At 37.3% G+C, this 17,916-nt stretch overlaps 1 protein-coding gene across 2 annotated transcripts in view; it reads right to left on the bottom strand.

The window, feature by feature from the left end:
• GRID2 (glutamate ionotropic receptor delta type subunit 2) overlaps positions 1 to 17,916 on the bottom strand; it is a 730,152-nt gene that overhangs the window by 155,745 nt on the left and 556,491 nt on the right. For both annotated transcript variants that reach the window (XR_005103041.1, XM_037379411.1), the window contains exon 9: positions 5,594 to 5,695. Coding sequence is in view for 1 of the 2 variants with exons in the window: in XM_037379411.1 (XP_037235308.1) it covers positions 5,594 to 5,695 (102 nt within the window). In the remaining variant the exon portion in view is untranslated. The remainder of the gene's footprint in view (positions 1 to 5,593; positions 5,696 to 17,916) is intronic.

The raw sequence follows: 17,916 nt of genomic DNA, 5'->3' as shown, positions 1-17,916 counted from the left end.
CAGACTCCAGATAGAATAAACTATGTCACTCAAGTTTTCTGCCATCCAAAGAAGGTAAGTTATCAGAGAGGGATTCATCCCTTACAGGTAAAAGAGTAAAATATGTTTGCTCAAAACTCAAATACTACAACTGATGAGGATAGTCAAGTAATATTTCTTAACCTTACCAACTCCTAAGGCATTTCTGCTGACATAGGAAATTCACTATGGTGTACTACAGTCCAATATACTAATCATGTTGAGACACAGAGCAATATATAATTTAATACAATACATGCTTTAACTAAAAGTATTCTTTTCAAAGATTGTAGACACTGGTGCATAGAAAGTGCAGCCTGGCAGAATGAAGAAGGATTCACAAAAGTGCACACCATTCAATTGTGAAAATGGGAAAAAGGATCAGAACTACATGGGAAAAGTGAGCATGAAAAAAATGGGAGAAAATGGAAGAGGCAATATCTATGGGATTATTCTGATTGTACACTATTATAAAATATTTGTTGAGTATTTCCTGAGGTATCCCACACATAATCTTTGCAGCAGTTGATATTTATTTTACAATCATTCACTGATGTTTCTGTCCTGCCATTTTTTTATCCTTCATCACTTCTGACCATTTGTTCCTCGGCATATGGTCTTATTTCATCTCTCTCATGCCTTTTCTTTTTCCTATCAGTCTGAAAGCTACTCCAGCTTCTTGGAAAGGACACTTTTTACTTTGTTTAAACCAGTGTTGGAAGTCAAACCCCAAAGACAGTTTCAGCTTTTAAAACCAGAACTTAGCTTTGTATCTTACTTTTGATCTTTTCTCTGAGTGGTAAATTCAACAGAAAAAGGGAATGAAGATCCAGACCTCCTGCCAGCTCATGTCCCTAAAGATATCATCTGCTTTCAGGTTTGGTTTTTTTTCCTAATCTGGGAAACAAATGCTCATGCAGTTAATGCCAACCATTGAGAATTAAACTAGTCCACTAGGATAATTTTTTTCTCTGGTGTAAGTGATCTTTTACTTTATCTACTCTTGCCTACCCTTTTGCCAGCCCTCTCACTACACCGTGTCCCACAGTGCCCACCTGGAGCCAAGGGTCACTAAACTGTCTCTGGTCCCTCTAGCTCTATGCAAGTAATCTAGGTAATAACACTCAAGAAATAGTGCATAGGGTTGTATGGCAAAGCATAATTCAGTATGGGTTGTTATTATTTTTCTTTCCTTCATCCTGCCTGCATTTTCAGAACCATCCAGATATGAAAATACATGCCTCCTGCTTGGGAGCTGTATTGAATTTTCATGTAAAGTCACAAATATATTTTGCACCATAAGGAAGTTACATCTTATGCACTTTCAGAAAAGGCTCTGTACTTTTCAATCAAGGTGTTAATTCTTTAAAATGGGGAATTTCAAACTTTTTCTTTTCAAACAACAGGGTTTTTTTTTTTAGAAACATAGTTTTGTGAATACCTGCTGGCCTATTCATTGTCAAACAGGCCAAATCTCATTCCATTTCTGATGGCTTAACATGTATATGAATAATTCATTAATTGCCACTGCTACTAAAATGCTATTATGAGAATATCTGCTGTATTCTAGCTCCCTTTCAGTAAAAGTGAGAAGCTGAAAAAGGGGAGAACAAACTGAAATAGCCAAAATGGATATCTAGCTAAATTTGTGCTTGGACAATTGTTCGTTCAAGACACTCTGAATTTGTTTGGACTTACTATGCTGACCTTTGACTGAGCTGTATTTCAGAAATTCAGAATACATTTCACAAATTCACGAGCAAGTCACTTGAACTGAAAAGTAACTTGTCAAACACAAAGTTCAAACTTCAGCTGCATGAGGGGAAGCAGTCCAAGACAGAGACATTTAAATAAGACAAAATAAATCTTTTTTGTGTAGAAAGTGTGGTACTAATCCAAGTTAGATTAAAACGTTGAATCACATGTACATGGGCATGACTATAGATCCCCTCAGAATGAACCACAAAGAATTATTTCTTATTCCTATTTATGCAAAGGATACAATTTGCATTAACTTCAGAGGAGCCAGGGTTCCCTGCCAAATGAAACCAGAGATGTACAATTTGGGGACACACTGTATTTTGTCATATTCGCAAAGAGATTTTGTTTTAGATCTGCAGATATGCATCCCATAATTATTAAATTTATCTAGGGAAAGGAATTAGTAGATGGATGCAGATGATGGGAATCATTCAGCACTCTCTTTTTGAAGGACTGTTTTGGGGAAATTAGTTGCAATCATTTATCATTTTCAGACTGTAGAATGTTTCAGTTCATAATAAGGATAATGCAGTATAACCCAGGTATTGCAATTCACTATCCTCTCATGTCCTACTGCAAGTTTTAGAACAAGTCCTTTTCAACCTGAAGGCATAACAAAATGAAATTGGAAGATAGAAAGACACAAGAGATTCAAAACATTAACAGAACAAATTAACAAATTAACTTTAACTTCTCAAATCTCAATGAAAAAGAAACCTATTAATAAAGTTCAGTAGCAATATTATTTAATTTTAACATAAACCACCTTGTCTCCCCAGATCAAGACCATACTGTTTGAAAGTGGCAGAATTAATAACTAATCATTCATAGTCAATAATGGATTTGTTATTTTTGACAGAAATTAATTGACTTAATTTAAGAACTCTGAAGAAAGATGGAAAAAGATGTATGATAAATATCATCACTAAAGTAAAGTTGATGGGTGAAATCCCTCCTGCACTCACATCAAAGGGAAGAATCACACATTTTCATCACACAGGTTAAAAATAAATCTCCAGTTTTGTCCTAGCCGCCAGCAGATACAAAACCAGATGAACACTGCAATTCCACAAATTGCTATGGCCCTGATTTACCTGAAAGAGTTCTGTTGGTTTGTTCAAACTAGAACTCGAAATTTTTCTTCTATTTCACAAAATTAATAGCCTTAACAGCAAATTTCCTTTGATAATAGCTGTGAAATGAACAGGGCTTAATGAAATTCCAGTCATTGTCTTTGCTGACCAAGTTTTTCTAAGAACAAGTTTTTCTAAATTGAGTAACAACAAATAAAAGGACTAAAAGTCTAATTTTAAAATGAGAGAAAACAAGTATTAATACATTTTTTTAGTAGCTTTGCTTAATTTCCAGTGTTATGGCATCCTAGCTAAGACTCCACTCAAATTCAAATATTATATCTATTTATTCATTGTATTCCAGGAAAAAATAATATAATTGCACCATTGTAATAAGCTATGTGAATAAAGATGGGAACCAAGCTATAATTAGCAACAAGTAAAGGCCTGTAAATTTATCCTATAGCAACATATATGTCTGAAGTAATGATATGATAATGACAACTATTTAGAAGTCAGCATATCTTTATGATTAATCCTTACTTATAGTAAGAGCAGCGAGAGAAACTGTTAAAGGGTAAGGACTGTAACTAATACTTTGTCACCCACAGGGGTGGCAACAATATCTGTGGATATCCAAAGATTAAAAGAGGTTAGAAATAATTAGATCTTTGCAATTCTGGCATCTGCACTGTCCAACGCCTCTTCAGGCTTTTGGTTAGTAACCCTGATTTTCTGCCTGCCTGCCTGCCTCTAAGCCATTGGAGTTTACGGATGAGGGAGAAATGGTATTTTATCTTCCTGATTTCTGGCATATGGGGGAAAGTACCATCAATCAAGGAAACTGATAGTGAAAAATATTTCTTCTGGTTCATGAGTTTATGCTTCTTCCCTTTATGTAGTTTACAAAATCCTTGTCTTTCATCTTTCCTAAGTAAAATCAAACAAACCTTGATTTGTATTGTGGTTCACAGTCGGTTTCATCTAGATTGCACTGACCAACCATGCAAACCTCTACAATTTTAAGAGAATAAAGGAAGCTTTATGCTATGAAACCAATATGAAACATTTGCATCTTCCCCATGTATTGCCTTCAGTGCATTCTATATAAAATGAGACAGTTAGCAAAATGTTAAATTTAAAAAAGCACAATTCAGACTAACCATGGTTTTCAGTAGTTGTGCATGGAAGTTGTCATGAGTTGTGCTCTGAAATGTAACAAAGCCAAATGGCTTTTGTGTGCTCATGTGAGGCATCGAGCAAGGATTACAGTGAAGAGACAACCACCATGTGCTGTGTGCTGAACTTTAAACGTCTGCCTTCTGGATTTATTATTGATATAGAATCCTATCAGCATAACTAATGACTTTTTTTGTATTTTTGCAAGTTGCTAAATATTCATGCTATAATGACTTAAAAGAAGAATGTTCACTGGCAAGCAAACTCAAATAATGGGATGAAATCAGAGGAATGGAATGGGGAGAGACAGAAGAAGAAATAATAAAAAATCAAAAGGTCCAAGACACTAATTTGAATTTATTTTGCTAGACAACATCCCTTTTTTTTTAACAGAATATTGTACCAAATCAATTAGCATGAGGGTCAGGCAAATCACAAAGTCCAGCCACTGCCACCATGATGCTATTGTGGTGAACATGTACTTAAAAGTATAAACCCCCCACTACTGCTTTGTCTTTTTCTGTGCCTTCACGCTTATTAGGTTGGGGTTTGCTTTTTTTTGTGCGTCTCACAGGAAGTTCTCTAGCATACTAAGAGCTGGAACAGACTGGACACTCCAACAGATAATATAACTAATTGGAGGGGTACAAAACTCCTCTGTTTGTGGCACTGACATGCTCTGGTAATTTCACTTTCCACCCCTGGTTGAGCCTTTTCCTTCATCATATAATGTAAGCAATGCAAACCGTGGAAACCACTCTTGCCTTGTTCTTCATAAGCAAGTGGTCAGGCCCTCAAACACCAAATTGGTAATGGAAATCACAAGGAGATAGTAGAGACAGTGAAGTAGCTCAATATAACCTTCACAGTTCTGCAGCCTTGGGTCAACTTTATGTTTGGGCATCAGTCTAAAGAGGCCTACATGTCTTATTAATTTCTTTTTATTTCTTTCTTCCCCTCCTCCCAGCTTTAATAAATTCTGCTCGCACTGGCCTCCTACCACAAAATACCTTCCTATTCTGGAGGGAATTGTCTGTTCAGTTTTAAACCAACTACTTTGCTGCAGATGCTTAATTCAAAGTGTCCACAGAGGGGAAGAACCTGGCTGAAGAAGATCTAGGAGGGGACAGTGGATGTTTTACTGTACTAGAGTTACTCACCCTAAGCTGACCTTGAATATTTTCTGTGTGGCAAATTGTGTCAGACTGCACTCAATTTGGCAAGGTAATTGGAAAGCAGCTACATCTTATGAATCATTTAGAGTTTTAGCTAGGTAACTTTAGCTAACATGGCACTTGAGGTTGCCCTTTATCAGTTCATATGGTTGCCTTATCTAATTTAGTATGTGTCTGTGGAAGAAGCAGATTTTAATTCTGAAATGAACTGTACTGATAAATAATTTTATTTTGTGTAAATTGCTCCATTGCTCTGGTATTTACAAGCTGGAATCAGACACTCAAACATCGATTAATTTCTTGGTAAAATGGTGTGTTTAATAAAAAGGTGAGGCAAGAGGAAGAAAATACATTCCTGCTAGTGCAAAAGGATGAAGATCAACTTACCAGCACAGTCACCACACGCAGAACCACACCTCGCATGTTATTCTCCAGCTTTCTGTCTGTTAGTGACCCATTCAGACCAGTGATGGGATTCCAGCAGCCAAGCTGAAAGGGAAAACGGAAATGATTTGCTCATTGCCCATTAAAATTTGCTAGTCATTCCTCTTAGGTAGCTTTAAGCAAGAACACAAGAAAAAAACAGTACACCTTCTGGAACCAATGAGATGAAAAATCAGAGAAGGGCTTGCACACAGATTCATCTTTAATTTGCAAATTAAGCAATTAGGGATATCAGTTTACGCTCTTAAATACCAGTGTGCAATGGATGACAGCATCCAGGGTTTGGTGGTATATGTATTACTTTAGAAGAGCTCAGGGAGGACTTCTATGTTAATGGAAAATATTTAAAAAAGTAGTATGGCTGTAACAATATTTGTACCTTGCTTTCAGTAATACACTAATTGGAGAAATAATAGCTACTATAATTTTAGCATGCTGTCTGCTCCAGCCCGTCTTTCCTAGCAGAACTCTGATGAAAGGAATTACACTAGTTTTAATTAAAGCTTATACTACTCATTGATAATGAAACAGCAGTGATTTTTAGCAAGGTTAAAAATCACATTTAAAGATGATTGAGGAAAAGACCATTGAATAGGCACACCACGGTACTGAGAAAGGACTGCAACAGATAATGCAGTAAAAAAAGCAGCAGCAAGATGTGCTGCATTGGTGTTATTGCATTTCTTGGGCTTCTATGGACAGAAGCTTTTTCTTCAGGTTTCTCTGTAGGACTAACTGCCTTTCAATCTAGATGTAGTAGATACTGACCTATAAGTTAGCTTACCTAAAAATATAACTTTCTACATTTTTACACAATGGTAGATGCTTGTCTTGGGTACAGAGAAAAAGACCAACCAACCACGCATCCCTTAGTACCATGTACAAACATTACAAAGTTTCATTTTTGGAATTCATTACCACATTCATCTGTCCTGTACAATTACTACTGTTAAATTCAAAACCCAACAGGACAATGACTGATTGCAGAGGAGTTTGGAGCAGAGTCTCAATTACAGCATATAAAATAATTGCCTATGTAAACCTGTTATAGAGTAAAAAGAGGTAGGCACCTGCAGGTACCAGTTCTTGCTCTGAATTGCATCCTCCATGGGCTGTGCACAAAATCTATGGAGGTATGCTTATCTTCCGACTCATGTAGGTAACTTAAGCCTCTAAACCCAGGTGGTTTTCATGTCTCTATTTAAAGGCACAAAAGGTCTTGCTCTAACAAGACCAAGATTAACATCAGTAGGTTACTGCTGGGCCCAGTGGCCTCTACCAGGATTGGTCTCTCAGAGAATGCAACCCTATAATCTGTGAGAAATATAAACTGTAAACCATCCAAAAAATTTCTGTACTTTAATGCACAGTCACTGAAATGGCAGGGTACCTGACCCAGCTGAAGGGGTCTGTGAAAGAACGGGAGTACCTTTGCTGGTTGTGATTGAACACAAATTTACAGAAAGAGTTATTTTCAGTCCTTCATGGGAAAAGCTTGTGTATATGTGTTTCATAGATCTTTCAAAGTGAGACAGAAAATGAGGAACTAACTCTGAGTACACACATTTAACAAATTAAGAAGTAGACCGTTCGAAATATTTGTTTTCTCCATTACATCCAATAAGGTATTTCAAAGCAACTTCTAAATTATATAATTTCAATATATTGATATCAATTCTTTGAAGCTGTCTCCTTAAGAAATGCACACCTCAAAAAGCAAAAACCCCAAACCTTTCTGCAATGGTATAGAGGTTAGGTTTGACTCGATGATCTTAAAGGTCTTTTCCAACTTAAATGTTCCTATGATTCTATGTTTCCCAACAGAAGATGGGCTTAAAACAATGTAGCAATGTCTCTCTGCCATTTTCAGAAGGGCTCAGGGCTGTCCTAATTCTTACCACTTTGAAGTTAAGATTATACTATTGTCAGGGGATGAGCAAGGGTAACGATGACCATACTTTTAATGTCAAGTAATAATTGAATCAAGGATCTATTGGATTCAGAACTCTGGCAGAAATCATTGGAAGTAGCAGTAGGATACGAGGAGGAATGAAAGTACGAGGCATCGTATTTTTCTCTTGCAATTACTCACCTTCCCAATAGCTATTTCTAAATAAAAGCACAAACTACCACTGCTTGGTTTCCTCATTTCACATTTCTATCTGATCACAAATCATAGTGGCCATCTCTGCTTCTTCTGTACCTCCACAGCATGTCTAGCTGTCCACAGCAGTATGGATGAACTGCTGACATGTTCCAGGTCCTCATCACTCCTCTGGCAAAGCCTTCCAATGCTTTGAGCTGAATAACCTAATTGCTGAAGTGTGTTACCTGTAATAACGCAGTGAAACATATTGAAGGCATTTGAAGTGCGCGCGCTGTGCGCTGTATGGGATACATCACTGCCATCCTGGGAAGGAAAGCATTTGATAGTCTATTTTTTCTGTACTAAAAATATTGAAAATGGCATTAAGTTCAGAACAAAAGTGCATTAAATCAATTTGGCAGTTTTCATTCTTAGTCATATAAAGAAACTAATTAGAACTTAGATACAACTAGCATAACCAAATGTGCTGGAAGTATAATCACCACAGAAATTGTTACTGCTTTTGCCAGATTTTAAATCCTAGGAAGTTACTGAAGAGCCTTTGTATCCTTTTGAGGTTAAAGTATATTTTTAATTGTGCACATTAATGCATACATATTTATATAATTAACTTTTTAGCTTGACCAATTCTACCTTTTTAAGGAAAAAATCCCCAACATAACTGATTCCCAGAAATTTATCATAGCACTAATTTTCCTTTAAAAAGGCACATTTTATTTTCAATTATCATGAATTCAATTTTCAATCCAATTGTTCCTTTAAGCAGCACAGTCATGGCAAAGACAAATGTGCAGTGCCTTGCCAATAAAGTTGAAATTGATTTTGAGTGGGAGCTGCTTACTGTTGTTAGGTGAAAATGAATCAACATTTATTGATGACAATTCGAGCTTGTCATTGCAGAAAGGAGCAAATGATACTATTGTTGAAACAGCAAGATGGAAATGGTATAAAGCTACCACTTCAGTTCTACTTTCTACCCCTCAACTGCTTCTGCAAAACATTTGTTACTTCTGTATTTACTTCCTTTTTCTTTTTTTCTGTCTCTGATAGTTGAAATGAGAGAATAGATTGGGCAATAACAGAATCCCAAGGTAAATCTGGTTGATTTGTGTAGAACAATATGGGCGATGGGAACTTTATTTAGGACAGTACTTGTCATCTTCATACCATGGAAATGTTGTAATTTACATTGCTTTGTACTTCTGTTGCAGTTTCTTTTATTTAACGACAGCATTCCCTCTACTACATTCAGATATAAAATGATGAAGATTGAGAAGTTGTCAATGTTCTGCTTCCTTTAATATCCAATTAAAATCTCTTTCTGACCACACCACCTCCTAGCTTGTTACCCCCTCTATCATCATTATTAGAATGTGTTTTGCTCTCCTATTTTGCTGGCTGAGCCAAAAGTTGACCTCCCTTCTTCATTAGATATTTTTGCCTATATGAACTAGGCATTATAGAAGGTCTGTAATTTGTTTATGGATACTAAAATAGGCAAAATCTATTTTATATAAATCTGCAATTTCCAGACTCTGATTTATAAGGAACTTGGAACACTAAAATCTATAATGCCTTCACAACAGACAGATTTTCTCCCCTACTTCCTATGTATTCAGTGAACTCTGCTGAATACCTGAGAGCTTTCACTTTTTTTTTTTTCCTGACAGAGTAAAATGCAGATTTCCATTGTGTCAATTAATCAAGAAAAATACATTGACCTGATGTGATCACAGTTGAGGACAATCACAGAAAATAAATAAAACCAGAATACTAATACAAATGCATTACTTAAGTGCTTGTCATTCTAGGAGAGTGTAGAGTGTTCCGTTACTTCAATTAATAAAGAAAATATACAGGACCTGGTTTATCCAGCTCTGCAATGCAATGTAACAAACTTTGAACTCGGACTGCATCACAACAACTTCCAAAACAGTCAAGAGCACTAAATGCTCTAGAGAAGCTGCAAGGGAAATCTGAAAGATAAAACACCCTTACATCTGCAACTGGAATTCATCAGGATACCAGGATCACTATCACCCCTCTTTCCTTTATTTACCTTGCATTTAAAGAAAAAAACAAACAAACAAAAAACCAAAAAAGAAACCCAAAACACAAACAGAAGAAAAAATATGAACAATATCTTGGTTTTACTGCAGACAGCTGGACAAAATATTTCTGGTGGAAATGCTCATCAGAGAGCACTGTTGAGGAACTGTTTAGCAGCTCATAACAGAGCCGGTCACCCACAGAAATGCCGCCCCCCTTGCTGGCATTACCCATATGTTCTTCAGAAAACCCCTTCTCAATTTTCACTCAGGTACAACCTGCTTTAGGAACTGACTTTTTTCAAGATATGACTTCAACAGAAGAAATGTGCATTAATAATGCCCTCTTCCATTTCAAACAATAATAAACTCACAACTGGAAAAGACACCACGAAGCTGTCATGAAACAGCACTCAGCTAGGAGATTCCAACTCCCAGGTGTGCTGGGAAGACTCAAAATGAGATACACAACAAAAAATAATGATGAAAAAGGACTTTTTTGTGATGTGTAGATTCAGTATTTACAAAATTTGCTAGGACACCAGCTTAGATAACATTCAAGCACAACATCATAGAAATAATTTTGCACAGATTATTCCTGATGCCTTTTGTCAGCTGCTGTTTAATGTCTGACAGTGACCAGGAAATCAGAAACTAAATGCTACAGATGAAATGTCCTATGTCTCACAGAAAAGCCAGAAAAAATATGTTTCAGTTGACCTTCTGCTACTATCAGTTATATACAATTTAGTTGGACACCGTCACCTGCTTAAAGAGTCCTTTCAGACCTAACTGTTGGTCAAGTAAATCTGCAAAAAGTCTGATGGTCAGGGGTTAACTGAGGGCGTCTGTACTCCTGGACTTTATTAAAGAAGCAAGGATCAGTTTTGTTCTTCACAGTAATTTCCTAATACGATTGGTTAGCAGGAAAGCTTTCTGTTTAACTTCTTCCTTCACTGGAGCTTAGGTAATAGTCAGCAAATAGTAAGTTGTTAAGATCAAAAGAAAATACTGTGTTCAACAAATTGGATAATGTATAGCAGCACTTGCTTCTCCTACATTGTGTGGTCAAACCTATATAGTTCTGTGCATTCAGTTAATTATTTTGTACAGTATGTTTTATTGCTTTAATTTTTCTCTGGACCAGGAGGAGTGACCTGCCCCTGGACTCACTCTATTATTTTCAAGATATGTTAGGAGAATGTGAATACCCAAGTTCAGTTTTATATCCAGTGGCTTAAGGATTATAATTGCAGCAGTCAGGGTGGTCTATTTGTTTTACTAACTGATCACAGACACAAGTGCAAGTGACTTAAGTAAGAATTTCTTTCCTTAAAGCTAAAAACACATGGCAGAATAACACTGTACACAGTTAATAAAATATTTTGCTTTGGGGACTGCCCAAATTTCTTTTTCTTATTGAACTGAGATAAAGAAGCTAATGGAAAGTTACCTGCCGGTAACCTGCTGTTTGCTCTCCTATCAGCTCTTGCCTCAATATTTTTGCAAGGACTCACACACCCAGATTGGTGCCAGAAGTTATAACTGGATGTTTTAGATGACTGACAAACGTTGAATATATGGGGAAAAAAGCACAGACTGCATAGCTGTTCTCAACACTGCCTGCTCCACTTACGAAGCTCATGCCTGGTGATTAGGCCAAGAAGCTTCCAGAGAAACTCTATTTGTATGGTTTCTGGAAAGTATAGTAAATTACCACATCTCAAAGATAACGAACCGTCTCCCCAAACCAACAGTGTCATTCTAATGGTCCCTTACTTTTCCTCCCTTCATCTCTAGCTTACTTTTCCTATTACTACTTTCCCTCTCATTTGAAATTTGGTGGTTTTAATAATTTCCCTCCTCTAAGTGCCTTCCTTTTTATCTTTGGAAAACACCCTTTTTTCCTCCTCCAGTCCTCTCTGTGAAGTTAGTACTCCAGCAGTTCCCTAACCTGTGGTTATCTTGCTCTTTCCTATATTGCAATGCCTCTTGCCATTTCTCTGTGCACTTTCAGCATACTTTCTTTGCTCTTTGCTTTTCTCTCCCTTGATCTTCCCTGCTGTTTCCTGTGCCTTTTTCCTGTCTTGCTTTTTTTTTTTTTTTTTTTTTTGTTTAGGGTTGGGGTTGATAAAGAGACCTCACTTTTCACTTCATTCAGCTTTGAATCATCTTTCAAATCACTTTGGGTCCTTCTTCCTTTCTCTTTAACCCTTGGATCTCCTTTTCTCTCAGGCAGTCCTCTCAGGAAACTCCCCCTCAGCTCCTCCCTCTTCTCTCATATTACGAGGCAGATGGGACATAACAAAATACATTACTGTATAGCCCTGCTTCTCTTGCTTTCTTATTTTCTTATTTTTTTCACTCGTGTCCCCTGAAATCCTTACAGAACTCAGAACAAAAGACCCAGCAAGGATATTAACGAGCCAGATGGTGATCTCTCTCCCACTGCCTCCATATTTCAGTTAAAGTCAAATACTCAGAAAAGCCTGTTCTTTGACCCAATGCAGATATCATCCATTTTCTATTCGGCAGCTTCACAGTGGATTGCTGTGCAGGAAACCCTCCCCTGGAAATCCCTGTGGTGCTCAGAGATTGCATGGCAGCAAACATTCACAGGGGAAGCATCCATCCCTGTTCATGTACCCTGAACCACAACCAGAGGACAGTGAAAGCACACGCATGCAGGCCACTGGCACGTGCTGGCATTGCTTAAATGCCAAAATGACCTTTGTGAGGAAGCAGGTTTTGCTCTTTTGGTGAAAATTAAGGTAAGAGTGTAACAACTGACAAGACCATGTTGTTGGTGGCTGGGGTTCTTTGGTCAACAGCTATAAAGAGGTCGGTAACCCCCCCGAGGTGAGTAATACACTTGGCTTTCAGACTTCATGATGTGACCTAGCTCAGCCATATATCGCCCAGAATACACTGTGAACAACAGGAAGTTGGTAAGGAAGAAAAAGCTTCACTAAAGAGAGTAATTAGTAGTTAAGTCTAGCATCTACTTTTATATGATTTATTTAACAATATATTTTACTGTCTAGAGTCCATTTTATCACTTTTTATAGTTTATCAGGTGACATAGGTGAACTTAAAATGACATAAATAGACTCCTCCTCCAAAAAAAGGAATCATCTTTCCCCAAAACACATATACATGTATTTGCTTTTCTGTCCGGGAGGCAAACCCTCTTCTGGACTATCAAAGTTCTTCATGAGCTTTACTCTGGCAGTATCATTTTCATTTTACACAGGAAGCTTGCTCACCGGTTTATGAATTATTCCAGGGAAATTGATAATACCAAGAAAGTTCAGGCTTGTGTGCAGTTTAGATATAGTCACTTTGATTTTTAATTGCAAATTCTCATCTCTCTTCTCATTAAGCACATTAAGGGTTTAAAAGGATGTCTTTTATCTAAATCATGTGATGTCTAAAAAAACCCCATTAAAAATCAAAGTTTATAATTGAACTTGGTCCACTTTGTGCTGGGACACCACTGCATCTTCATGAAATCAAAGCAAAAAATATTCAAAATTGCTACTCCAGCTCATATTAGATCACAATATACAAGATTTTTGTATCATAGTAAAACCTTTGATCAAACTTGATCAGAGACAGACAATGAAAAATATTGTTTTCCACTGGGTTGCCTGAAACTCCCCCTCTGCAGGTAGCAAAAATCCTGCACAGCACATTTCAGCTTTTCATCAGTTCCCTGGGAGTGTACAAACATACTTCAATAGGCTCCCAGCTTTTCCTTCAGCTTAGTAAGGTGCTTTTGGGGGACTTGATTTTTCAGAAAGGGTTTGACAAAGTGGAATATCAACAAAACCTGCTTGCACTGTTGCAGGGCTCAAAAATTCTGGGGGCAGCATTCCAGAAATAAATCAAAATTGTAATAGCATAGAACCAACCCGGCACTGTTTGACTTGGAAAGAAGTGGGTTTCCAGGGCAGGATTCTGAACAAACCTAGTCCAATAAACCACATAAGAAAATCCTTCAGAGTAGACTAAATTGGCTTGTACTGAACACCCTGCTTCTGCAGCAGACTGCTGCCAGCGCTGAGTTGCTTGGGTACTTCTACACTGCATTGCAGTCAGCTCTGTAAGCAGGCATGCTGAGAAGCACCTTGGCTTTTATTCTGCAAGGAAAATCTCCCTTTGAATATAACCAGTGAATTAGCAGTCTAAGAGTCAGTTTTGGAAGTAAATCCATATGGAGAATTATGTATTAGCTTCATCTATCTCCAAGCTGGGAAGAAAAAGAAAGGCTGTTGTCTAGCTCCAGCCTAGGAGCCACAGTAGTAAAGGAGTAGTACAGATCTGTGCTTGTACTATCAAAATCCGTGCTTGTTTTAAAGGCAGGTGACAAGGAACAATGTGTGTAGGTACATGTGGGGCCCCATGAGGCTACAGAACATCTGGACTAATCTCAGTGGCACTTCTTTAGCCCTGTTTTTGAAGTGTAAGCAGAATTATCACACTACTGTTCACACAAAACTACGTCAATTTTTGTGTGACAAAATAATTTTTTGCTTTAATTTTTTTTTTTTAATTTCAAATTTAATTCACACACACAAAAAAGTGTGATAACTCTACAGCTGGTTATCTTTTCATGAGAAGCACAACATTGTGAAGTATACTTTTTCCCAGGTATAACATATGGGAATCTCCCTTTTTCTTTGCCAGGCTAAAGGATTTTAAATGAAACAGTTCTCTACCACCTACCCAAAAGCAGATGTATTTATTTATTTATTTAGCTACTGAATGCTCTTTGAGCAATACTGCTGCTGTGGTATTCCTTATACATGAAAAAAAAAGAATTGCATTCACGGGACTTGGTAAAGCATGGGAAATGTTCCTAGGATGCGCATATCATGGAAATACATGTTCTGAAAACCTTTGAAAGAGGACACCCTCAGTTTTCTATAAATACTTAGACTTAGCATGTCTGGTATTGCTACGTAATTCTTGACTTCAGCATGAAACACAGAATAAGAGACACAATGAAACACATCCCTGCCTTACTCAAGGCAGTGATATACTGGCATGAAAAAACTCCTTCCAAGAGACATGTGTGATAAGATATTATTTTTATCCCAAAGAACGTGGGTCCCTGTCTCCTCAGACACATTCACCCTCTCATCACCAACATGACAGGCAAAGGAATTAATATGGAGGTAGTGTGAGAATTTGCACCACTGTTCAGTGCAGACGATATACATATCTTAAAGCATATTTGTACCTGTCTAGAAGCTGTTCAAACTTATACAGCATCAAAGTAGCTTACACTCTCTTTTGTTTAGCGCAGAAGAATTTGCCAGCTACTTCTTAAACATAGTACAAAGAAAGAAAGCTCTGATGGGACCATCTCCTATTCAGACATGCCAGTGCAACATGCTTCCCAGGCACAGGGGCTATGAAACACCTGCTTAGAAAGCATCAACAACAAAGACAAAAAAACCCCAAACAACAACAAAAAAAAGCCGATGAAGCATGAGAAATTCATATGAAAGGACAATTTAACTAATTTCCCTTTTATATATGCATATATGAAGGAACTCCTGGGACTGCCTAAACAACAGAGACCTTTGGTGAAAAAAACCAAAACAAGTTGTTACTTGAATATTGCCTTCAAGATTATCTCTACAGAGAAGCTAACATGACAATGCAGCACACGTAGCACTAGATGATAAAGTGCTTTCCGTTGATTCTCCAGATTCCTGTGATGCTTAAATGGGAAATGCAGAGATTGAAACAATCTTTGCTTACACGTAGATCAATACTCCAGTCCTAAAATCCAGGATTTATTCTGTGTTGACAGAAATAAAAAGAGGCTTGCTATGTTGGATATGTCGCAGACTTACTGGCTTGATGCTGGCCAGTAAATCAAAGCAGCGTTTTGTCATTGATATGTTAGAAAATATTATTCCAGTATAACCCATGCTCACAGGATGTATGGCTAGAGTGACACCAGTTTTCAGTGATCATGGACCAGATATTACAAGTGATTTACTGGACCATACATTTTTGAGAGTTTGGTAGTAAAGAAAATAAGGTTGTGGGGTGTTTTTTCCACTCCCTCAGCACAGAGCAGCTGTCTTAGGAATCAGAACCGACAGCAAAGAAATAAAAAAAATTAGCACCAAATGACCAAACAAAGTATCACTACCAAGCAACAGCTGAGAAGAAGCAACAGCTTCTTCTGAGGTTGTTTTTGGACCATGAGGCTTGGAGCAGTGGATAATAGAAAGGTCAAGAGTGAATTTAAGGAGATGGTCATGGCCAGCAACCTGGATTACAAAAGGCAACATCTTTCCACTAAATGCAGCTGCAATGAGAGCAGATGTGTTCACCTAGGGTCCTAAAGATCGGCACAGGGGCAGGGGTATCCGGCACTGGGAAATCTTTGAAGAACTAGGTCATGGTCTGTTTCATACCATGTTCCTTCCCTCCGTGGGTTCCAGATAATCCTTTCCAAGATTTTTGTTTCCAGATGATCTAGCCTTAGTTCCAAAAGCACAAGTCTTTCAGCATCAATAAACTGTTACTGAAATTATTTCTGTGCTAGAGGCTCTGAGAGAACTGCTATGCTGATAACCAAATGTTATGCTGATAATGATCAGAAGCAATTTCCTCTCTAACTACCAGCACTATAATCTCATCTTCAGCACAGACAATACATTCAGCTTCTTTCCATTCTATATACCACAGGACATCTGCTACATCATTATGTAACAGAAAGGCTGTCCCTGAGACAGATCTGTGCTCCTATAGCCTTCAAAGATGCCCTCGGTGACACTTCAGAGGCATCATCACCTGATCACCAGGAAAAGTGGCATTCTGAATACAGAGTGTTTTTTGCTGGTGGTGATGCTGTAGAGCAATCACAGCTGAGACACATGCTGTACAAAACCTGTATAAAATGTTTATGTTACACGTGCACATTACACAACATACATGGTTAAAGGCAAGTTTGGAGCCCACTGTATTTACTACTAATCAGTGCTTCACAGAAGAATACCTAAAGAATCCCTAGCTGGACCTGTCAGCAGCTAGTTCGGTGGAGCCACATACAGGAGTGGGTGCTTCTGTATTAGAGAAACAGAGGCGTGAGTGAACATAAATTTCATATGTTGATTAAGTGTGTGAGTGTGGGGAAGTTGCCTGTTAAAGAAGGGGTCTAATAATAGTATGACATTTTGGAAAGAAGTGAAACATTTCTATATGCCTGTTATTTACTACCGAAAAATTTTAAAAGCACCACAATAAAATAGCATTACAGAGACAGGCTATGACTCTCTCTGACGTATAAAAACCTACTCTGACAATTAGACACAAAGTTTCTAAGAAATCTTTGAAATGTGCTAACAAAAAAAAAATAATAATCTCTTCTGGTTTACCATCAGCTGGAAAAAACTGGAAGATTAAAGAATTTTGGGAAGGAAAAAGTTGAGTTTTGCTTACTGAGACAAAACATTTTTAGTAAATTGCTCTGGAGAACCTGAATGACTAACAGTGGGAGTGATTTTATAAACTCATTGCTCCATACAGTACAAGTATTTGCTCTTGCTATGGTAAATAGGCTTGTCAGAACAATCTACTACAATCTACAACATTTAAAAGGTAAATGATATGTAGTACAATACCTGAAGACTCAGATAAACGATCCTTGTGGAAAACAGTAAACCATTAGGTTAAAAGATGAACTGACACTTCTAATAAGTCCTCTCTAGAATAGCTGAATCAGTAAAATACATTTTTATTACAAATGAAAATCACAGCTTTAATGATACTAGAATTTGCCACAGAAAAAAATTAGCAACATATCTTAGTAATTAAAACTACATAAACACATTATAAATCTATTTTGCAAAGGATCAGAATTACATTTGCTAGTACACTATATTCCCACAATAGATCCTGTTTAGCATACATATTGCTGAAATTGTGTAAAGAAATAAGAACTTAAAACCACTGAGATTTTTCTTAGCTAGTTTAATATTGCAAAGCGCCTTCTAAGAACACACTGTGGCATATATGGCAGTGATTATTTACCCAGCTAAGTAGTTATACTGTGCTCATTACAGTGTTTCTAGGATTTAATTTTA

The sequence above is a fragment of the Falco rusticolus genome, chromosome 1 (assembly GCF_015220075.1).
Source record: "Falco rusticolus isolate bFalRus1 chromosome 1, bFalRus1.pri, whole genome shotgun sequence".
NCBI lineage: Eukaryota > Metazoa > Chordata > Aves > Falconiformes > Falconidae > Falco > Falco rusticolus.
This window is presented reverse-complemented; position numbering and strand designations above follow the sequence as displayed.